This window comes from Bos taurus, chromosome 11 (genome assembly GCF_002263795.3).
Source record: "Bos taurus isolate L1 Dominette 01449 registration number 42190680 breed Hereford chromosome 11, ARS-UCD2.0, whole genome shotgun sequence".
NCBI classification, from domain to species: domain Eukaryota; kingdom Metazoa; phylum Chordata; class Mammalia; order Artiodactyla; family Bovidae; genus Bos; species Bos taurus.
Window position 1 is genome coordinate 61,428,786 of NC_037338.1, and position 24,932 is coordinate 61,453,717.

The 24,932-nt window shown below is 38.1% G+C and overlaps 1 protein-coding gene across 10 annotated transcripts in view; it reads left to right on the forward strand.

The window, feature by feature from the left end:
- The window catches only part of EHBP1 (EH domain binding protein 1), a 387,100-nt gene that overhangs the window by 275,444 nt on the left and 86,724 nt on the right, over positions 1–24,932 (forward strand). For all 10 annotated transcript variants that reach the window (XM_024999431.2, XM_024999432.2, XM_024999433.2 and 7 more), the window contains 4 exons: positions 10,502–10,680; positions 11,256–11,304; positions 15,347–16,249; positions 23,212–23,355. In XM_024999431.2, coding sequence (XP_024855199.1) covers positions 10,502–10,680; positions 11,256–11,304; positions 15,347–16,249; positions 23,212–23,355 — 1,275 coding nt within the window. The remainder of the gene's footprint in view (positions 1–10,501; positions 10,681–11,255; positions 11,305–15,346; positions 16,250–23,211; positions 23,356–24,932) is intronic.

The window sequence follows — 24,932 nt, forward strand, 5'->3', positions numbered from 1 at the left end:
CAGAATCACTAGAAGGGAGACCAAAATTTCTGCAGCTTCAGCAATGGTAGTGTGTATCTCATTGCTGTGTACTTAGTTCTAGTTCTGGTTCCAATCAGTAATCTAAAATCCAAGAGGCTGAGCAAAGGGTTTTATTAATAGAATACTCCTAGGTTTCTCTTGGGTTGAATACCTTTTTAAAAATCAATTAATTTAGTGTACAACGGGCTGTGATCTAAATTCTGAAAAACTTAAGTTGACTGAGGCAATTAACTAGTCTCAAAAAACTGACAGTTTTTATTGAGGTCCTAAAACTGTTCTATCTCAAAGTGTGAAATTTGTGTTGCTTAAGAGAACAGGCTCTGGAATGGGAACACCTTAGTATAGATTGTAACTCCTCCAATTTGAGATGTGTAATGTCAGTTTCCTCAATTGAAATTGGAAGTAACAATACTATCTCAGAGGAGCTGTGAGATTAAATGAGCTAGTCCATGTATAGATTTTAATATTGCATATGGGACATAGTAGGCTCTCAGAATATACTTTAAGAGTAAATGAAAAGTTAGTCTTTTTGTAGAAAGAAGAACTGAATATTTTGTAGTAAAAATATTATAAGAGACATACAGAATCAAAGGAACAATTAAAAAATGCTCCTGCTGACTAGGAGTTGGAATGAGAGTTCATGTTGGTGATGACAGTTGAACTTGATCTTGAAAGTGGGGTGGAATTGTAGTAGCTATACTTGGGACAGAGGATATTCGTAGTTGGGTGACAATCTGTATGATCAAAGACTGGAAGTGGGGGATCTGGGAGGTAGGCAGAAAAGCAGAGTGATTTTAGAGAATAATGAGTGGTCTAGAGGGTAGAAACATTGAAAGAGTTTGCTATTCAGTGCTCAGTATTTTGACATCATGTTTGTATGTTCTGGAGGGCTTCCCTGGTAGCTCAGCTGTTAAAGAATCCACCTGCCGTGTGGGAGACCTGGGTTCGATCCCTGGGTTGGAAGATCCCCTGGAGAAGGGAAAGGCTACCTACTCCAGTATTCTGGCCTGGAGAATTCCATGGACTGTATAGTCCATGGGGTCGCAAAGAGTCAGACACAACTGAGCGACTTTCACTTGACACTTTTTGAGAGCCATTAGAGACTTCAACCTGCATTTTTAAATTGTTTCTATGGCAGTGGATCAGAAAAGGGAGAATTTGGAAAAAGGAAGACCTATTAGGAAGATTCTGCAATCACCTAGGCAAAAGAAGATAAATGGCAAAAAACATTACAACAGTACAATAAAAATTGGCCATGAATTAACTAGTAAAGGATGATAGGTGAAGGAAGAGTTCAAAGCTGATTCTGAGATTAAGAGTCTAGATGATTGGGACAATTTAATTGTGATATAGTTTGCAGATATAATGAAAATGAAGCAGTTTATAAGGGAAAAGTATAATTATGGTTTGGGACATATTGAGTTTGAATTTTATGTGGCAGGAAGGACAGCCAGCTGGAAATGTCAGCTTGAGGTAGTATGAGCTATAAATGTCTATTTGGGAATTATCTGCATGGAAGTGATGGTTGGAGTCCTGGGAGTGAATCAACTCAAAGTGTGGAGAGAGAAAACTATTTAGAGCAATACCTAGAGGAATATATGCTTGTATTAGTGGAAGAAGGAGAAACAGCCAAAGAGGTAGGCATAGTCAGAGGGGTAGAGTAGAAAAAAGTGGAATATAAATTTCTTGTTTTTTTTCAGTCACAAAGTCGTGTCCGATTCTTTGTGACCCCATGGATTGCAGCACGCCAGGCTTCCTTGTCCTTCACCGTCTCCCAGAATTTACTCAAACTCATGTCCATTGAGTCAGTGATGCCATCCAACCATCTCATCCTCTGTCGCCCCTTCTTGTGCAAATTTTTTACAACTATTGAAATTTAGAAAACTTTGCAACAAGTTATTTGACTAGATTTCCTTAAAGAGATCCTGTTTCTCTTGTTAGCAAGAATAATTAGGTGGCCTTACTATCTTTAGTACTCTGTGTAATATGCTGTGTTAACAGAAATAATATATTAATATTATCTGTATTAGAACGTGGAACTACCAAGTCAAACTGGTTTCAAGTCCTTGTTCCTTTCTACTCTCACCACTTTAAATTGACTTTATAAGCATGATGCTTGACATCTTCTGTTGCTGCTGCTGCTAAGTCACGGCAGTCGTGTCCGACTCTGTGCGACCCCATAGACGGCAGCCCAGCAGGCTCCCCCGTCCCTGGAATTCTTCAGGCAAGAACACTGGAGTGGGTTGCCATTGCCTTCTCCAAAGCATGAAGGTGAAAAGTGAAAGTGAAGTTGCTCAGTCATGTCTGACTCTTAGCGACCCCATGGACTATAGCCCACCAGGCTCCTTCATCCATGGGATTTTCCAGGCAAGAGTACTGGAGTGGGGTGCCATTGCCTTCTCCGGACATCTTCTGTAGTTCTCAGTAAAACTGAGATGATGGAATTTTATCCACAAAGTGGCTTGACTGAGAGAGAACTGGGTCTGCATGCTCAGTGCATGCTTCAGTTGTGTCCGACTCTCTGAGACCCTGTGACTATAGCCCGCCAGGCTTCTCTGTCCATGGACTTCTCCAAGCAAGAATACTGGAGTGGGTTGCCAAGCCCAGGGATCGAACCCACATCCACATTGCAGGCAGATTCTTTACCACTGAGCTACTGGGGAAGTCAAGAAAACTGGGAGGATCACTTAATTGTGCAGACTCTCATCATTCTTATCATAAGATTACCATTAGAATGGCTTTAAGATATTTCCTCTCAGTGCATAAAAAAAGTCAGCTGTAAAATCTGCACTTTACTTTCCTAAAATGTTAAATAGACATGCCTCCTGATACATCTGGTCATTGCAAAAATACAAAAAACAACTTTTAAATAGTTTGGTTCTGCCCTTAATGGCCAGATTTTGGTGTCTTCTTTTCTTTGGAAAACAATAGATTACAAAGTCACTCATTGCTTCTTTTTTTTCTACTAAACCCATAAAAAAGATTGTCAAAAATTCCAAGTACCCCATTTTTGCCTTTAGAGTATCAATATTACCTTCTAGTTAAAGCATTGTTTGCAAAAAAGTTTTCCACTATCTTGAAGAATTCATAGCCTTTAAAATTTCCAGTTCAGTTCAGTCGCTCAGTCATCTCCAACTCTTTGCAACCCGATGAACCATAGCACACCAGGCCTCCCTGTCCATCACCAACTCCCAGAGTTTACCCAAACTCATGTCCATCGAATCGGTGATGCCATCCAGCCATCTCATCCTCTGTCGTCCCCTTCTCCTCCTGCCCTCAATTCCTCCCAGCATCAGAGTCTTTTCCAGTGAGTCAACTCTTCACGTGAGGTGGCCGGAGTATTGGAGTTTCAGCTTTAGCATCAGTCCTTCCAATGAACACCCAGGACTGATCTCCTTCAGAATGGACTGGTTGGATCTCCTTGCAGTCCAAGGGACTCTCAAGAGTCTTTTCCAACACCACAGTTCAAAAGCGTCAATTCTTCAGTGCTCAGCTTTCTTCACAGTCCAACTCTCACATCCATACATGACCACTGGAAAAACCATAGCCTTGACTAGACAGACCTTTGTTGGCAAAGTAATATCTCTGCTTTTGAATATATCTAGGTTGGTCATAACTTTCCTTCCAAGGAGTAAGCATATTTTAATTTCATGGCTGCAGTCACCATCTGCACTGATTTTGGAGCCCCCAAAAATAAAGTCTGACACTGTTTCCCCATCTATTTCCCATGAAGTGATGGGACCAGATGCCATGATGTTAGTTTTCTGAATGTTGAGCTTTAAGCTAACTTTTTCACTCTCCTCTTTCACTTTCATCAAGAGGCTCTTTAGTTCCTCTTCACTTTCTGCCATAAGGGTGGTATCATCTGCATATCTGAGGTTACTGATATTTTTCCTGGCAATCTTGATTCCAGCTTGTGCTTCTTCCAGCCCAGCGTTTCTCATGATGTACTCTGCATAGAAGTTAAATAAGCAGGGTGACGATATACAGCCTTGACGTACTCCTTTTCCTGTTTGGAACCAGTCTGTTGTTCCATGTCCAGTTCTAACTGTTGCTTCCTGACCTGCATACAGGTTTCTCAAGAGGCAGGTCAGGTAGTCTGGTATTCCCATCTCTTTCAGAATTTTCCACAGTTTATTGTGATCCACACAGTCAAAGGCTTTGGCATAGTCAAGAAAGCAGAAATAGATGTTTTTCTGGAACTCTCTTGCTTTTTTGATGATCCAGCAGATGTTGGCAATTTGATCTCTGGTTCCTCTGCCTTTTCTAAATCCAGCTTGAACATCTGGAAGTTCACGGTTCATGTATTGCTGAAGCCTGGCTTGGAGAATTTTAAGCATTACTTTCCTAGCATGTGAGATGAGTGCAATTGTGTGATAGTTTGAGCATTCTTTGACATTGCCTTTCTTTGGGATTGGACTGAAAACTGACCTTTTCCAGTCCTGTGGCCACTAAGACCCTCAAAAATAGGGATCAAATACTGATAATGTATCAATGGTAGTAATAATAATTGGGGTTCACATTTATCAAACCGTTACTATGTGCCATGCTTTGTGCTAAAATGTTTTGTGTACATTGATTCATTTAACAGTATTTACTGAGTGCCTACTATATGCCAGGAACTGTTCTGCGATAGGTTAATAAATAAGACAAACTAAAATCCCTGCCCTCATAGCTCTTTTATTTGTGAGGATGCACAAGTAATAAGCAATAAGTATGACCAATAAGTGCATTTTGGTAATGACCAAAATAAAGTATATGAACTGTAAGAAGATTACAACTACTGTGGAAAGATTAGAGCAAAGAAAGGAAGGTCATGAGTGCAGGGCTGGTGTTGGGCAGCAGAGATGGGTTGCATTATTAGATGGGGGTGGGGGTTGGGGGGATAAAATACGCCTGATAGAAATGGTTATAATTGGAGTTTACTGTATATACTGTGTAACTGTAATAATCTGTGTAAAGGTACTAAGGTGGGACCATGCCTGGGGTATCCAAGGAACAGCTAAGAGGTCAGTTTGGTTCAAAGTGATCAAGGTAAAGAGTGGTAATGAGCATAATGGGTGAGAGGCAGGGAAGGTTAATCTTGCTACTATGAAAGTGTTAGTCAGTCATGTCTGACTCTGCTACCAAATGGACTCTAGTCCACCAGGCTCCTCAGTCCATGGAATTCTCCAGGCAAAAATACCAGAGTGGGTAGCCATCCCTTCTCCAGGAGATCTTCCTGACACAGGGATCAAACTTGGATCTCCCGCATTGCAGTCAGATTCTTTACTGTCTGAGCCATCAGGGAAGCCCTCTTGAGGCACTATGAGACGAGTACCAAGATTTTGAAATGATTTGACTGTTTATTTATTACCCTCTGCAAAATACGAGATGAAAAGTCAGTGTTTGTGAAGTTGATGACTCATCAAACAGTGACTCTATGTCAGCTTTCTTTTCCTGCAACCAACACGACCATTTTATAGGGCTTATAATTTCATCAGTTTCTTCAGTTACGTATGACTTCTTTTTCTTGAAAGTGCAGTAAGTATCCCTGTGAGATGTTTTAATACAAGGGTTCTGTGTTAGAATAAATCCAGTTTACTTTAGTTCTTGTAGCCTTTTCATGTTGAATGTTCTTAGAAACAAGAATACACTCATAATTATAATGACATGGTAGATTTTCCTCAATTTTTAAGTACAGAAAGCCACTCTAGATTACAGCACGGTGACGATGCCATCTAGTACTTTACTTATGTACATGCTATTAATGATTAGAAGTAAGCAGTGTAATGATGTGTGTGTGTATGCTCAGTCGCTAACTCATGTCCGACTCTTTAGACCCATGGATTGTAGCCTGCCAGGTTCCTCTGTCCATGGGATTTCCCAGGCAAGAATACTAGAGGGAGTAGCCATTTCCTACTCCTGGGAATCTTTCTGACCAAGGGATCAAACCTGTGTTCCATTCATTGCAGGTAGATTCTTTACCACTGAGCCACGTGGGAAGCCTGAGTGTAATGATAATTGCAAATTATCTGGCCTGTGGGCATACTAACTATGCTTGGAATGAATCAATACCTTAATAGTATAATTTGATCTAGAAAAACCATTTTTTTCTTCTTTTATTTTTATGTTTTTTAACACCAAAAGACATTTTTTTATTGGGGTATAGCCAGTTAACAGTGTTGTGATAGTTTCAGGTGAACAGTGAAGGGACTTGGTCATACATATATATATATCCATTTTAATAGGTAATCTTTAAAATAATAGAAAATCTTTTAAAAAAATGTATTTGTGCCTAGTTCATTGATTCCCTGACTCACTCACAGCCCATTCTTCATTGCAGTTTTAGGTTAAATGACTAGAGGGATTTGAAAGTCACAGTGAGGAGTCACTTTTAGGTAAAAAAGATATTTCATAGTTCATTTTAGGACTTCCTTCGTGGTGTAGTGGTTAAGGCTCCACACTTCCACTGCAAAGGGTATGGGTTCTGTCCCTAGTCAGGGAAATTCCACATGCCTTGCATTGCAAGAAAGAATAAAAAAGTTCATTTTAATATAAGCTAGGTCAATAAGTTAAAAGAGCTATCATTTATTCTAAAGTAAATTCCATCCTAGATTGGGAATACTGTTTTTATTTACTTCTTCATATTAAGTAGAGCTGAGCCAAATTTGTTGATTTTTATGACCTGGAAATTTTTCAGCATGGACTTTGTATGGGTAATTATTTAAAGAACCATGCTTTGCTAGATACATGGTTGTTTATATAACAATTTGTTAATCAGATAGTTGGGCTTCCCGGGTGGGGCAAGTGGTAAAGAACCCACCGGCCAGTGCAGGAGAGGTAAGAGACATGGGTTTGATCCCTGAGTTGGGGAGATCCCCTGGAGGAGAAAATGGCAACTCCTCTAGTATTCTTCCCTGGAGAATCCCATGGACAGAGGAGCCTGGTGGGCTATAGTCCATAGGATCATAAAGAGCTAGCATGACTAACGTGACTTAGCATGCACACAATTGGATGGTTAATAAAAAGTAAGAAATTACGTCCTTCATGTTTCTTACTAGTCTTCTCACAGGAGGAGTAAATATACAAATCTTAATTTTGTGAGGTTGATGATTTTAATTGTTTAGCATTAACATCCTTTTGTCAAATGGGGGCATCATTGGTCTTTCTTAAGTAAGCTGTGTGGCAAGAGTGATTTCCTTATTAAACTCAAATTATATTAAGGTAAATAATGTTCTCCTTTCACCTTATTTTATAAGGCTTCTATTTACCTCTATAGCCAGCACTCTTGTTAGCAATATTTAAAGTCCAGAAAGTTTTAGAAGTTTTATCAGGTCAGTTCAGTTGCTCAGCTGTGTCCAGCTCTTTGCGATCCCATGGACTGCAGCACGCCAAGCTTCCCTGTCCATCACCAGATCCCGAAGCTTACTCAAACTCATGTCCATCAAGTCGGTGATGCCATCCAACCATCTCATCCTCTGTTGTCCCCTTCTCCTCCCAACTTCAGTCCTTCCCAGAATCAGGGTCTTTTCCAGTGAGTCAGTTCTTCCCATTAAGTAGCCAAAGTATAGCATCAGGCCTTCCAATGAATATTCAGGACTGATTTCCTTTAGGATTGACTTATTGGATCTCCTTGCAGTCCAAGGGACTCTCAAGAGTCTTCTCCAGCACCACAGTTCAAAGCATTAATTCTTCAGTTTTCAATTATATTAACCTCCAAAGTTACCATCAGTTCAGTTCAGTTGCTCAGTTCAGTCAGTCAGTTCAGTTGCTACGTCGTGTCTGACCCTTTGTGATCCCATGGACTGCAGCACGCCAGGCTTCCCTGTCCATCACCAACTCCTGGAGCTTGCTCAAACTCATGTCTATCAAGTCAGTGATGCCATCCAACCACCTCATCCTTTGTCGTCTCCTTCTCCTCCTGCCTTCAATCTTTTCTAGGATCAGGGTCTTTTCCAGTGAGTCACTTCTTCCCATCAGGTGGCCAAAGTATTGGACCTTCAGTTTCAGCATCAGCCCTTCCAGTGAATATTCAGGATTGATTTCCTTTAGGATTGACTGGTTTGATCTCCTTGCAGTCCAAGGGACTTTCAAGAGTCTTCCCCAACAGCACAGTTCAAAAGCATCAATCCTTCAGTGCTCAGCTTTTTTTATGGTCCGACTCTCACATCCATACATGACTGTTGGAAAAATCATAGCTTTGACTAGATGGACCTTTGTTAGCAAAGTAATGTCTCTGCTTTTTAATATACTGTCTAGGTTTGTCATAGCTTTTCTTCCAAGGAGCAAGCACCTTTTAATTTCATGGCTGCAGTCACCATCTGCAGTGATTTGGAGCCCCAAAAAATAAAGTGTGTCACAGTTTCCATTGTTTCCCCATCTATTTGCCACGAAGTGATGGGACTGGATGCCATGATCCTCGTTTTTTGAATATTGAGTTTTAAGCCAGCTTTTTCACTCTCCTCTTTCATCAAGAGGCTTATTAGTTCCTCTTCGGTTTCTGCCATAAGGGTGGTGTCTTCTGCATATCCGAGGTTATTGATATTTCTCCCGGCAGTCTTGATTCCAGCTTGTGCTTCATCCAGCCTACCATTTCACATGAGGTATTCAGCATATGAGTTAAATAAGCAGGGTGACAGTATACAGCCTTGACGTACTCCTTTCCCAATTTGGAACCAGTCTGTTGTTCCATGTCCAGTTCTAACTGTTGCTTCTTGACCTGCATACAGATTTGTCAGGAGGCAGGTAAGGTGGTCTAGCATTTCCATCTCTTTGAAAATTTTCCACAGTTTGTTGTGATCCACACAGTCAAAGGCTTTGGTGTAGTCAATAAAGCAGATGTTTTTCTGGAACTCTGTTGCTTTTTCTGTAATCCAACGGATGTTGGCAACTTGATCTCTGGTTCCTTTGCCTTTTTAAAATCCAGCTTGAACATCTTTAAGTTCATGGTTCACATACTGTTGAAGCCTTGCTTGGAGAATTTTGAACATTCCTTTGTAAGCATGTGAGATGAGTGCAAAAGTTACCATCACAAAATGTGATTGTTACCAATAAAAGAAAATGACATGGTTTTAAGAATAATGAAAAGCTTAGGATAAAAGTCTTATTATGAGTCTCTGTTTTGCTGTCATCATTGTTGTTTTAAGTATCTGAACAAGAGGGGAAGACCAAGTAAATGCTTAAGATTTAAAACGCACTTCTCCATACTCCCGTGCATCTAACTGACCTAATAATATTCAAAAGTAGTCATCACTAATTAGAAGATATTTTGAGCAAAATCCAAATTACATACTAATGTGTGCTATTGCTACCAACCCCTGATGTCTGTAATAACTCTAAATCTGTTTTGCCATCATTAAATCTAGGTAAGAAGTACATTTGAATATGGTTATCACTCCACTAAAATGGATATGATTCAGTTCAGTTCAATTGCTCAGCTGTGTCCGACTCTTTGCGACCCCATGAACCGCAGCACACCAGGCCTCCCTGTCCATCACCAACTCCTGGAGTTTACTCAGACTCATGTTCATTGAGTCAGCAATGCCATCTAACCATCTCATCCTCTGTCGTCCGCTTTTCCTCCTGCTTTCAGTCTTTCCCAGCATCAGGGTCTTTTCAAATGAGTCAGCTCTTCGCATCAGATGGCCAAAGTATGGGAGTTTCGTCTTCAACATCAGTCCTTCCAATGAACACCCAGGACTGATCTTGTTTAGGATGGACTGGTCGGATCTCCTTGCAGTCCAAGGGATTCTCAAGAGTCTTCTCCAACACCACAGTTCAAAAGCATCAATTCTTCGGTGCTCAGCTTTCTTTATAGTCCACTCTCACATCCATACATGACCACTGGGGAAACCATAGCCTTGACTAGATGGACCTTTGTTGAAAAAGTAATGTCTCTGCTTTTTAATATGATGACTGTATTTTTTTTTTTGCCTCTCCTTGTGGCTTGTGGGATCTTAGTTCCTTGACCAGGGAATGAACCGGGTGCCTGCAATGAAAGTTCGAAGTTCTAACCAGGGAATTCCTGACTACTGTATTTTAAAAAACTATTATTTTGATCTCTCCATTACTAACAATTTATGCTACAGTTAGACTTAAAAATACATTATTTTTGATCTACTCAGAAAAGAACTACATTTGTAGATGATTGCACTGGGGGAAAAATTTTTTTTAGGATTTTAGAGTTATATAGATATTTAGCCTTAAGTATTTAAATACTTTAATATTTCCATCAGTGTAGCTCTTGGCCTATTCTTATGTATAGGGTTAAAATATTGCCTATCTACCTCTCTGTCAGGCAGACTCCATAGGCTACAGCTGAAGATAATAGCTTAAGATTCATGTCTCATTTCTTATAGGTTACAGTTGTCTTTAAGTGACAGTTTTGAAGGACTTAAACTGACATCAAAGTATTCAAATGATCTGGTTAGGTCAATTAATGTTAATTTTCATTTTCCAGTAAATTCTTTTAATGTTTTCTTCTTTTCTTTTTTTCTAGCCGAGTCCTATACCAAGTCCTATTTTGGGACGAAAGCCGAATGCTAGTCAGTCGTTACTTGTTTGGTGCAAAGAAGTTACAAAAAACTATCGGGGAGTGAAAATCACCAATTTTACTACATCGTGGAGGAATGGTTTATCTTTTTGTGCAATATTACACCACTTTAGACCAGATTTAATGTAAGTAGAAAAACTTTCCATTCCTATAACTATTTTGCTAATAATAGTTATTTTTTAAAAATAGCATAAAATAATTTCTTATCATGTGTCCTGAAATACTTGATTTTTTTTTATTACCCATATCTCAGAACAGTTTTTCCTTCTTGATGCTGAAAAACATTTTTTTCTGTTTTCAAAGAGCTTATTTTTTTCCTTAATGTCATATAAAAAACAGACTTAAAGTTACTATGAAAACTGTGTGTGTATTAAAATGAGACAAATAAGCTTGTAGCTGTTTATATACTGACAACAAAGAATTGCCTCATGATGAATTTGGTTGTCAAGACTAGTCGCTGGTCCCCTGCCTTAACTTCTCTTTTAAATGGAAAGCTTCAGGCATTGGAACTTGTAATCACTGTTTTTATTTATTTATTTCTTTAATTTTCCACTCTATTAGTTGTGTTGATTGAATTGCTGTGAAATTGCTAGTTACTCTTTGGTGTTACTGAATGTCAGATTTTAAGATTCAGTTTGTTGTAAAAACAGCTGTTTTTATCAATTACTGTATGTACCTACTGTACCATTTTCTCCCTCAGTGACTACAAGTCTCTGAATCCTCAAGACATTAAAGAGAACAACAAAAAGGTAAGAATTGCCAAAGGAAAAAAAATGCATAGTTTCAATTTTGCCTTCTCTGCAGGCTTTTATTAATTTGGGGAAAGTGAGGTTGTTTTGTGAGGTCCTAACTATAGCTCACAGAAGGCAGTCTGTTCCCTGCAGTTCAAGTAGGATGCATGGTTTACTCTAGTTTGTCATGGCCTTTAAAAATCACAAATGCCAGCCTGGCATCTGATGATAATAGTGTGTAAGAGCTTCATTAACTGTTAAATATTTGTTAAGGCATGTTGCTTTTATTTAGCTTTTTAGCAAGATTTAGCTTTTAAAAAGTGCACCTCAAACTGTTGTGCTGCAAGTTCAGAAAAAGCCGTTGGGAAGGGATGAAAGCAGGAGCCTGATGAGTGTGCAAAAAAGAATGCATGTGTTCCCAGAGGCAACAAGATATGAACACTGGTTCTTTTCTTTTTTTTTTTTTTTCCCACTTTCCCCCTCTTTTCTGGTAAACTGTACAGTTTTTTCCACATAATTAATGTACTGAGGTCAGAGCTTCCCAATTGGTTTGGGAAAAATGTTGATCCTTTCATTCTTGAAAGTAGCTGGATAGGGCTGAATGGGTAGAGCCCTTTGGGCCACCTGACTGTGGCTGCAGGCTGACTTAACTGTGTACCCTCAAAGTGCAGCACAATATTGCAGTTTTCTGTGTGCGCCACATGTAAGAAAGGAGGAAGCACCTAACTCAACATATGGCAGGTACTTTAATGTTTTTTTTCTGCTGAATTGAATTCTTCAACTGAAAAGCATTGTCTTAGAGCAAGAGCTGTGGATAGACTTGAGGGGATCCTCAATTATGGCTTGGGGAAAAATTTTATTTTCTCGATTCTTTAACTGAAATTTAGCATTTTCTTCAGTTATAAATTTAGACATACCACTGTGAATTTAGGCATAACAAATCACTGTAGTATTAGCTACGCCTGAGACTTTCACCTTTAGAATCTCAGATGTTTTCATATCACTTTACAGTTGCAAACATCTACAATTACCTTTTAAGCTCATCACTTCTTCATAATTGTAGTAGTTGGTACATCCATAAAAAGTACATTTATTGTTTCTCAAATTCCATTTCCTTTAATATTTTCAAATATTTATTTTTCAATAATTGGTTTATTTTGTAATCATATGTATTTTATGCACATTAAAGCATTATTCTGAGAAGGGGTTCATTGCCCCCAAAATTAATGGGACAAAGTAATTAATAATCTCTAGGTTAAATGTTTTAATTTACTCTAAATAATTAAAACCACCAGTGATAAAAAGACTATAAAGGGAAACTTGATAGACGTTCAATCAACAGATGATTATTTAAATCAATTTTTTCTTACTTGTGTTGCTCTCTAAAGCTAAAAATTTATATTTCCATTAAAAAAATTCTTGTTTATTTGCAAATGCATGATGCTGGCCTTAGAGAAATATATTTAAAATCAGTTTTTTAAATTGAAATATGCTACCAGAAAAGGTAATCTTTAAAAGTCAGTATAATTTTCTTTATAGGAATCATGCGTCAAAATAAGTCATTGTCATGAATTATTTCTTATATGATTTTGAGGAACTTGTGTCTATTAAAGCCAAATGCCTTGTTTTTCATCAGTTAACTTACGTGGTTGGCCCACTGGATCTGTGAACGTGGAATCCTCAGATACAGAAGGCTAACTCTACTCCACCATTTTACATCAGGGACTTGAGCATCCCAAGATTGTGGTATCTGCAGGAGGTGTTGGAATCAATCCCGGTGGATACAGGAGACAACTGTTTCCTAAAATAAGACAGTTCTTTACCTGCATTTTCTTGCATTTGAATAAACTCATTTAAATGCAGATAAGACCATTATAAAAGAAACCATTATTATTTTTTATAAAATGAAGCTTTCAAGTTACTGCTTAAAATTTTGAAAAACAGTTTTTATTTTACCTATTTATATATTTTTAAAGAGAATGAGGAATTTCATTAGGGTGTAAGTTATACTTCTTTATGTTATTTTTTTCAGAAACTTAATAATGATGACCATACTTTGGATTTACATATTACTACAAACAGAAATATATCTCATAAAATTTTTTTCTCAGATCTTAAAGGGCAGATAATTATAACTTTTTGAAAGAATTTTAATTTAGTTGATCCTATTCATTGCACAATTCAATACATAATTGTTGTTATACTTTCCTTTTCATCACTTTGCAACTTCTTACCTGATATCTACATTGAGTATCAGTTGCTACCTGCATATTTATTTCCAACTTCACATGGTTCTTCCCGATAACCCCATCTGCCCTTAATTGGACTTAAAACAGGACAAGAAACAATGCTTGTGTCTTAAGTTCCATGCAGGCAGATGCATAACAAACTGGCAGTGACTCCTTACCAATTAAATAACATTTAACAATGAATAAGACAATTTTCTGTGAAAGACCTTTTTTCCTCTACACATCAACAGCTAAGACAATAGATGATTGACCATTGCAGAAGAGGTTAAAATTCCTTTATAAAGTCCTGACCTCACTTACAAGAAACCTGGTTTGTTTTTAAATGTTTTTTTAACTGCAATTAGTGTGCATAAAATAAATTGCCACATGAAGCAAAACACCAGCAGGAGATTCCCCACAAAGAAGCAAATCATTTTCCCAGGTCTGTAAAAAGTGCTGAATAAACAAGGTATTTACCTGTGACATCTGATCTTAACCAGTGTGTGAGTGTTTTAGATAATTGAGAAATGTTTAGAATACTGCCTGTGGTGCTTTTCCTGATGGTCTACAATTGATGTCTGTCAATCAAGTTGTCAGGACACGTGAAGAAGAAAATGACTTTAATTTTCCTAAAACACGTAAAATAATGAACAGGCCGAAACACGCATACCAACTGAGCCATTCTCTCAAGTCAATATTTTGAGGTATCTATATTATAAAACATAGTGCTGTGAAAATTGAAGAGGTTTTAATATAACAATTTATTTTTCATTTTCTTTCTTACTTATTCCATAACATTTATTAAACTATAGGAAGAATACAATACAAGGATTAAATTCGGAGGTAGAAATGCACTTTAACACGTACGTTCAAAAGACTAATGCCTTCTGAGTTGTTACATAATTTCCTAAACTTTCTTTTTAGAAAAACTTTGAATTACTATCCTATATCTAGGTTGTTACAAAGACTAGACATTTTACATCCCAAAGCAAGAACATAGCTAGAAGGTCCTTACTTTTTCCAAGAGTATATCTCAGTGTTTAGCTGTATTTTTAGTGCTTCCTAGCAACACAGCGTTGTTTTCAAGAGTTAGTTCAGCATAGTAATAATTAATTGTAAATTGAGAAACAGCTTTGATTCTTCAAAACTAGAAAAACCTGATGTGCCACAGTCATTTAAAGGCTAACAAAAGTAATACAATGCAGCCTCACATTCTAAACTAGGTTGTCCTACTCAAAACATTTCATTCTTTCCAAAATGGATAGAGTGAAAATGCAGTCACTCTTCTCATCATGAAAATAAATCTTAATCGGGCATTTAAAAAATGTTTCTGTTTCTAGACTTAAATAGCAGTTATTTGTATTTTATACCAGGCAATCTAAGAGTTAGTTCTTTTGGAATATCAACCCGTACTTTATCGTCACAAATCACTGCAATTACATGATCACTGAAAAGAGGTTGATAGAATAATAAAGCTCCAGATGATTTATTATTTCATTATACTTTAGTTTTTTTAAATCACAAAAATCAATTCTAAGGTTTTATTTTTAATTTTTAACTCTCATTTTTGCTTGTTCTCATTAAACATTTTTTGAGGTATCATCACCATATAATATTACATCAATTTCAAGTGTACCACATAATAATTTGATATTTATATACACTGTGAAATGCTCACCACGATAAGTTTAGTTAACATCTATTATTTTGTTGTTTCTGCTGTTTTTAAAATGTGTAGGATAGTGGTGATGTTTTAAGTTTCTTCTGAAAAATTAAAATGTATGGATTGTCTTAACTCTTCAATATATCTTCTGTTTTTCTTTGCTCTGAAGGCATATGATGGGTTTGCCAGCATTGGAATTTCGCGACTACTGGAACCTTCTGATATGGTTTTATTAGCAATTCCTGATAAACTGACTGTTATGACCTATCTCTATCAAATAAGGGCACATTTCAGTGGCCAAGAACTGAATGTTGTTCAAATAGAAGAAAACAGCAGTAAAAGCACGTATAAAGTTGGAAACTATGAAACAGATACAAATAGTTCTGTTGACCAGGAAAAATTTTATGCAGAGCTTAGTGACCTGAAACGGGAGCCTCCACTGCAGCAGCCTCCCAGTGGAGCGGTTGACTTCATATCCCAGGACGACTCTGTATTTGTAAATGATAGTGGAGTTGGAGAGTCAGAAAGTGAACATCAGACTCCTGATGATCACCTCAGTCCAAACACAGCTTCTCCGCACTGTCGCAGGACTAAAAGTGACACAGAACCCCAGAAGTCCCAGCAGAGCTCGGGAAGGACTTCAGGATCCGATGACCCTGGAATATGTTACAATACAGATTCAAACCACGTACAAGTTTCGTTAGGCAAGAAGAGACTATTGAAAACAGAGACTTTAGAATTAAGTGACTTATACGTCAGTGATAAGAAGAAAGATGTGTCTCCACCCTTTATTTGTGAGGAGACAGATGAGCAAAAGCTTCAGAATCTAGACATCAGTGGTACTTTAGAGCAAGAAAAATTAGATAATTCCAGACCCATAGAATGCAGATCAGATCCTGAATCACCTGTCAAAAAACCAAGTTTATCTCCCACTCCTAAACTTGGATACCTGTACAATAGAGATGCAGACCTTGCAAAGAAAAAACGTACTTCCCTGAGGCAGACAGAGTCTGATTCAGACGCTGATAGACCCACCTTAAATCATGCAGATCATTCTGCAAAAACAGTCCAGGTAAGTGAGAATGAATACATAAATGTAGTAACTAGTCATTCTTTTTTTTTTCTCTTTGTGTTCATGTGATGGTTTTGTCACTAAGTCATGTCCAACTCTTAGGACCCCATGAGTTATAGCTTACCAGGCTCCTCTGTCCATGGAATTTTTTGTACTCATAGAACACTTTACAAATGACTAAACATGAAGTATAATTTCCCACTGTAGAAAAAACTGAAATACACCTACTTTTCACTTTATATTTTAAGCCTATAAATAAATCCTAATTTCAAGATTTAAGAATACAGAATGTCAGCTTTTCAAATCAAAGTGTTATTAACCTATAAAAACAATATGTTACATAATAAGTCATATTTCAGTATTGCATTTAGTAAGAATGTCATTCTTGAGATGTATAATGCCAAATTAAAATATTTCCCATCTATAGCATTTTCTTCCAATATTTTAGTTGCATTGCAATTGGCATTTTCAGTCCCATCATTACTTCCAGTTAAAAACCCCAGTACATACAAATTTCTCCCCATGAGGGGAATATGGCACAGATTGAACCTTATAGTATTTACTGTAAGGACTTTACTGCTAGGACTTCCAGAACTCTGTTGAATAATAGTGGTGAAAGTGGATACCCTTTTCTTGTTCCCGATCTTAGGGGGAATGCTTTCAGTTTCTCACCATTGAAAATAATGTTTGCTCTAGGCTTATCATATATGGCTTTACTATGTTCAGGTAGGTTCCTTCCATGCCTATTTTTTGAAGAGTCTTAATCATAAATGGGTGCTGAATTTTGTCAAAGGCTTTTTTTGCATTGATTGAGATGATCATATGGTTTTTATCTTTCAATTTGTTAATATGATGTATCACATTGATTTATTTGCATATATTGAAGATCCTTGCATTCCTGGAATAAACCCAACTTGATCATAGTATATGAGCTGTTTGATGTGTTGCTGAATTATGTTTGCTAAAATTGTGTTGAGGATTTTTGCATCAATGTTCATCGTGATATTGGCCTATAGTTTTCTTTTTTTGTGTTGTCTTTGTCTGGCTTTGGTAGCAGGGTGATGGTGGCCTCATAGAATGAATTTGGAAGTGTTCCTTCTGCAATGTTTTGAAAGAGTTTTAGAAGGATAGGCATTAGCTCTTCTCTAAATGTTTGGTAGAATTCTCCTGTGAAGCCATCTGGTCCTATTTTTTGGGAGATTTTTGATCACAGCTTCAATTTCAGTGACCAATGGAACAAGATAGAAAGCCCAGAAATAAACCCATGAACCTATGGGTACCTTATTTTTGACAAAGGAGGCAAGAATATACAATGGAGAAAAGACAGCCTCTTCAATAAATGGTGCTGGGAAAACTGGACAGCTACATGTAAATGAATGAAATTAAAACACTTCCTAACACCATACTCAAAGATAAACTCAGTGGATTAAAGACCTAAATGTAAGACCAGAAACTGTAAAACTCTTAGAGGAAAACATAGGCAGAACACTCGATGACATAAATCAAAGTGAGATCCCCTATGACCTACCTCCTAGAGTAATGGAAATAAAAACAAAAGTAAACAAATGGAACCTGACTAAACTTCAAAGCTTTTGCACAGCAATGGAAACTATAAGCAAGATGAAAAGACAGTCCTTGGAATTGGAGAAAATAATAGCAAATGAAACAACTCACAAAGGATTAATTTCCAAAATATACAAGCAGGTCACACAACTCAATACCAGAAACACAAACAACCCAATCAAAAAGGGAGAAAAAGACCTAAACAGATATTTCTCCAAAGAAGACATACAGATGGCTAACAAACACATGAAAAGATGCTCAACATCATTCATTATTAGAGAAATGCAAATCAAAACCACAATGAGATATCATCTCACACAGGTCAGAATGGCCATCATCAAAAAGTCTACAAACAATAAATGCTGGAGAGGGTACGGAGAAAAGGGAACACTCTTATACTATTGGTGGGAATGTAAATTGATACAACCACTATGGAAGACGGTATGGAGATTCCTTAAAAAACTAGGAATAAAACCTCCATATGACCCAGCAATCCCACTCCTAGGTATATACCCTGAGGAAACCAGGCTTGAAAAAGACACGTATCCCAGTGTTCATTGCATCACTATTTACAATAGCTAGAACATGGAAGCAACCTAGATGCCCATTGACAGAGGAATGGATACAGAAGTTGTGGTACATATACACAATGAAATATTGCTCAGCCATAAAAAGGAACACATTTGAGTCAGTTCTGATGAGGGTGGATGAACCTAGAAATTCTTAGAGTGAAGTGAGCCAGAAAGAAAGATAAATATCGTATTCTAACACACACAGGGCAGCAATGGAGAAACAGACATAGAGAATAAACTTAATGGACATGGGGAGAGGGGAGGAGAGGGTGAGATGTATGGAAAGAGTAACATGGAAACTTATATTACCGTATGTAAAATAGATAGGCAACAGGAATTTGCTGTATGGCTCAGGAAACTCAAACAGGGGCTCTGTAGCAACCTAGAAGGATGGGATGGGGAGGGAGATGGGAGGGAAGTTCAAAAGGGAGGGGATATATGTATACCTATAGCTGATTCATGTTGAGGTTTGACCGAAAACAAAAAAATTCTGTAAATCAGTTATCTCTCAATAAAAAAAAAAAAATTTTTTAAATGTGATAGCTTTGCATTTTCTATAAACATTTCATTGTCAAGAATTTAAAGAACTGCTGCATAACATTGTAAAGCAAGTATGCTCCAGTTAAAAAATAAATAGAAAAAGAAAACAAAATGGCTGCCATAGGTATTTAAAATTTATCAGTATCCTAATTTGGAAGACATCTTGTTATCAATTATATACAAGTATAAAAATAAAACTGGGAACTTTAAAAACTGTCTTTTCCAGATTATACTGTGATCTGTTGTTCAGTTGCTAAGTCATGTCCTACTCTTTGTGACCCCATGGATTGCAGCATACCAGGCTCCACTGTCCTCCACAGTCTCCCGAAATTTGCTCAAATCTGTGTCCATTGAATCAATGATGCTATCTAACCATCTCGTCCTCTGCCGGAGAAGGCAATGGCAACCCACTCCAGTACTCTTGCCTGGAAAATCCGATGGACAGAGGAGCCTGGTAGGCTGCAGTCCATGGGGTCACAAAGAGTCAGACATGACTGAGTGACTTCACTTTCACTTTTCACTTTCATGCATTGGAGAAGGAAGTGGCAACCCACTCCAGTGTCCTTGCCTGAGAATCCCAGGGATGGGGGAGCCTGGTGGGCTGCCATCTATGGGGTCGCACAGAGTTGAACGTGACTGAAGTGACTTAGCAGCAGCAGCAGCATCCTCTGCCACCCCCTTCACCTTTTGCTTTCAGTCTTTCCCAGCATCAGGGTCTTCTCCAGTGAGTTAGCATTTCACATCAGGTGGCCAAAGTTTTGGAGCTTCAGCTTTAGCCACAGTTCTTCCAAAGAATATTTAGGGTTGATTTCCTTTAGGATTCACTGGTTTGATCTCCTTACAGTCCACAGGACTCTCAAAGAGTCTTTTCCAGCACCAGAATTCAAAAGCATCAGTTCTTCAACACTCAGCCTTCTTTACGGTCCAACTCTCATTTCCATACATGGCTACTAGAAAAACCATAGCTTTGACCATATGGACTTTTTGTCAGCAAAGTGATGTCTCTGCTTTTTAATATGCTGTCTAGGTTGGTCATAGCATTCCTTCCAAGGAGCAAGCGTCTTTTAATTTCATGGCTGCAGTCACCATCTGCAGTGATTTTGGAGCCCAAGAAAATAAAATCTGTCACTGCTTCCACTTTTTCCCCTTCTATTTGCCATGAAGTGATGGGACTGGATGTCATGATCTTAATTCTTTGAATGTTGAGTTTTAAGCCAGCTATTTCACTCTCCTCTTTCACTCTCAAGAGACTCTTTAGTTCCTCTTCACTTTCTACAGTTAGAGTGGTATCATCTGCATATCTATACTTTGCTATTTCTCACAGCAATCTTGATTCTAGCTTGTGATTAATCCAGCTCAGCATTTCACATGATGTACTCTGCATAGAAGTTAAATAAGTAGGGTGACAATATACAGACTTGTCCTACTCCTTTCCCAACTTGAAACCAATTTTTCCATATCCAGTTCTAACTGTTACTTCTTGACCCTCATACAGATTTCTCAGGAAATAGACTAGGTGGTCTGGTACTCCCACTTCTTAAGAATTTTCCAGTTTGTTGTGATCCACACAGTCAAAGGCTTTAGTATTGTTAGTGAAGCAGAATTAGATGTTTTTTTGGAACTCCCTTGCTTTCTCCATGATCCAACGAAGAAGGCAATGGCACCCCACTCCAGTACTCTTGCCTGGAAAATCCCACGGACGGAGGAGCCTGGTGGGCTGCAGTCCGTGGGGTCTCTTAAGAGTCGGACACGACTGAGTGACTTCACTTTCACTTTTCACTTTCACACATTGGAGAAGGAAATGGCAACCCACTCCAGTGTTCTTGCCTGAAGAATCCCAGGGATGGGGGAGCCTGTTGGGCTGCCGTCTATGGGGTCGACTGAAGCGACTTAGCAGCAGCAGCAACAATTGTTAGTGGTTTGATCTCTGGTTCATCTGCCTCTCTGAAAACCAGTACCTCTGGAATTTCTCCTTTCACGTACTGCTGAAGCTTGTCTTAAGGATTTTGACTATAACCTTGCTGGCATGTGAAATGAGTGCTGTTGTACAGTAATTTGAATGTTCTTTGGCATTGCCTTTCTTTGGGATTAGAATGAAAACTGACCTTTTCCAGTTCTGTGGCCATTGCTGAGTTTTCCAAATTTGCTGGCTTATTGAGTGCAGGACTTCAACAACATCATCTTTTAGGATTTGAAATAACTCAGCTAGAATTCTGTCACCTCTACTAGCTTTGTTCATAGGAATGCTTCCTAAGGCCCACTTGACTTCACACTCCAGGATGTTTGGCTCTAGGAGAGTGACCACACCACTGTGTTTATCCAGGTTACTAAGACTTTTTTTATATAGTTCTTATGTGTATTCCTGCCACTTCTTCTTAATCTCTTCTGTTTCTGTTAGATCTTTACCATTTCTGTCTTTTACCATGCCCATCCTTGTATGAAATGTTCCATTGGTATTTCTGGTTTTCTTAAGGAGATCTCTAGTCTTTCACATTCTGTTGTTTTCCTCTATTTCTTTGCATTTTTCATTGAAGAATGTCTTCTTATCTCTCCTTACTGTTCTCTGGAACACTGCCTTTAGATGGGTATATCTTTCCCTTTCTCCCTTACCTTTCACTTCACTTATTTCCTAGCTATTTTTAAAGCCTCCCCAGACAACCACTTTGCCTTCATGTATTTCTTTAGTTTTTGGAATGGTTGTGGTCACTGCCTCCTGTGCAATGTTAGGAACCTCCATCCATAGTTCTTCAGGCACCTTGTCTATCAAATCTAATCCCTTGAATCTATTCATCACCTCCACTGGATAATCATAAGAGATTTGATTTAGGTCATACCTGAATGGCCTAGTTATTTTCCCTACTTTCTTCCATTTAACCCTGAATTTTGCAATAAGGAGCTTACAATCTGAGCCACAGTCAGCTCCAGGTCTTGTTTTTACTGACTGTGTTGAACTTCTCCATCTTCAGCTGCAAAGAACATGATCAGTCTGATTTCATTGTTGACCCTCTGGTGATGTCCATGTGTGGAGTCATCTCTTGGACTGTTGGAAAATGATGTTTGCTATGACCACTGTGTTCTCTTGACAAAATTCTGTTAGCCTTTGCCCTGCTTCATTTTCTACTCCAAGGCCAAACTTGCCTGTTATTCCAGATGTCTCCTGATTTCCTACTTTTGCATTCCAATCCCTTATGATGAAAAGGACCTCTTTTTCTGTGTGTTAGTTCTAGAAGGTCTTATAGGTTTGCATAGAACTATTCAACTTAAGTTTCTTCGGCATCAGTGGTTGGGCATAGACTTGGATTACTATGATGTTGAATGATTTGCCTTGGAAATGAACCAAGATCGTTCTCTCATTTTAAGGTTGCAACCAAGTCCTTCATTTCAGACACTTTTGTTGACTGTGAGGCCTATCCCACTTTTTCTAAAGTGTTCTTGCCCACAGTAGTAAATATAATGGTCATCTGAATTTAATTTTTCCATTCCCATCCATTTTTTCCACTGATTCTTAAGATGTCCATGTTCACTCTTGCCATCTCTTGTTTGGCCATCTCCTGTTTGACCATGTCCCATTCCAATTTACCTTGATTCATGGACCTACCATTCCAGATTCTTATGCAGTATTGTTCTTTACAGCATCAGACTCTACTTTTACCACCAGACACATCCACACCTGAGTGTTTTTCCCTCTTTGGCCCAGCTGCTTCATTCTTCCTGGAGCTATTAGTAATTTCCCTCTGCTTTTATTATATTGGACACCTTCCCACCTGGGGGCTCATCTTCCAGCATCATATCTTTTTGCCTTTTCATACTGTCCATGGGGTTCTTCAGGCAGGAATACTGGAATGAGTTGCAATTTCCTTCTCCCTTGGATCTTGTTTTTTCAGAACTCTTCACTATGACCCTTTCATCTTGGGTGGCCCTGCATGGCATGGCTCATAGCTTCACTGAGTTAGGCAAGACCCTTTGCCACAACCAGGCTGTGATTCATGAAAGGCATACTGTGATTAACAATGCATATAATATGTGTATGGACTTTATACCTTGTGAGACTATGTTCTAATAAAAATGTAATTTTAATTAACCCAGTTTTAGCCAGTAAAGATACAGTTTCTAATCAGCATTAGTATTGTCTACAGGTAATCTCACAAAACTATTGATACAATCTTATTCCTGACTTGTATTATTTTGATGGATTGTATAACTATTGATTAGTTTACAAAAGTGGATTACATGGGTTTGAGGGGTTTTGTTTGTTTTGGCTTCTAATTCTGTATCTTTGTTTTTAAGCATCGAATGTTATCCAGGCAAGAAGAACTCAAAGAAAGAGCAAGAGTTCTACTTGAGCAAGCAAGAAGAGATGCAGCTTTAAAGGCAGGGAATAAGCAGCATACCAACGCAGCCACACCACTCTGCAACAGGCAGCTAAGTGATGTGAGGAACATTGGTTAAAAATAATACATTGTTCATTGTAATCATGGGGGTGTAAATAAGAGTAACTTATTTATATTTCTAATAAATTTTTTTTCCACAGACTATGTATACTATGGGTACTTGTTACTTTTATTGAACTGATAAATTCATACTTGCAGGAGCAGTTTGTAATTATTCCTTCACAGCAGTATTAGCTATGAGAAAAAGTAAGATCCTGGATTATAATTTCCACATATATATGAATAATCTGTTTTATGTCAATTTAATTTTATAATTTGGGTGAACTTTGTTTAAGATGGTGTTTTATCCATGGGAGTTAATTTTTTTGAAAATATGAGAGTATAATAATGATGCTTGCTGCTGCTGCTGCTGCTGCTAAGTCACTTCAGTCGTGTCCGACTCTGTACAACCCCATAGATGGCAGCCCACCAGGCTCCCCTGTCCCTAGGATTCTCCAGGCAAGAACGCTGGAATGGGTTGCCACTTCCTTCTCCAATGCGTGAAAGTGAAAAGTGAAAGCGAAGTCGGTCAGTCGTGTCCGACTCTACGCGTCTCCATGAACTGTAGCCTACCAGGCTCCTCTGTCCGTGGGATTTTCCAGGCAAGAGTACTGGAGTGGGTTGCCATTGCCTTCTCCAAATAATGATGCTTACCATTTATTAAAATACTTAGCATATAGGCTAAGTGGATGTTTTAGGCACTATAGTGGATGTTTTACATAATTTCTATTTTACTTAACCTCTTAAGTAGATATTCAAACTCCTTTTAGGTAAGAAAACTGAGGCTGATTGGTAAGATAATTTGTGTAAGGTTGTAGTCACTGTATGATGAATTCATGATTTGATCCTGAGACTTAATCAAACTCCAGAGTCAATCCTTTTTCCTATCATAGACTACCATCCCTGTGTTAAGCCATATTTTTATACATATTTTTCTGTAGTGCCTCACAGGCAATAATGAATACATAGTAAAAAAAAAAAAAAAAGCCTTAGATCTAGGGAGACATGAACCTCTTGATGAATCTGAAAATTATGATAACCCTGCCCTACCCCCAATTTTACATATACATAAAACTGCATTTTCCTTTTTTTTTTTAATTAAGATTTTTTTTTTAGAGCAGTTTTAAGTTGACAGCAGAATTGAGGGGAAGGTATAGAGTTTTCCCCTATACCCTCTGTACCCATAGAGTAACCGTCCTTCTTAATAACACTCCCTGCCAGGGTGGTATATTTGTTAGAACTGATAAATCTACATTGACACGTCATTATTATCCAAAGTCTGTAGCATACATTAGATTCACTCCTACTGTTACACAGTCTGTGAGTTTAGACAAATGCATAATAACATCTATCCATCTTTATAATATCATAGAGAATTTTCACTGCCCTAGGAATCCTTTGCATTTCACCTATTCATCTCTCTCCCCATCCTGAACCTCTGGGAACCTGATAATTTTATTGTCTTCATAATTTTGTGTTTTACAGAATGTTGGTAGTTGGAACCATAGTATATTTACCTTTTCTGATATGGCTTCTTTTCACTTCAGTTCAGTTCAGTTCAGTCGCTCAGTCGTGTCC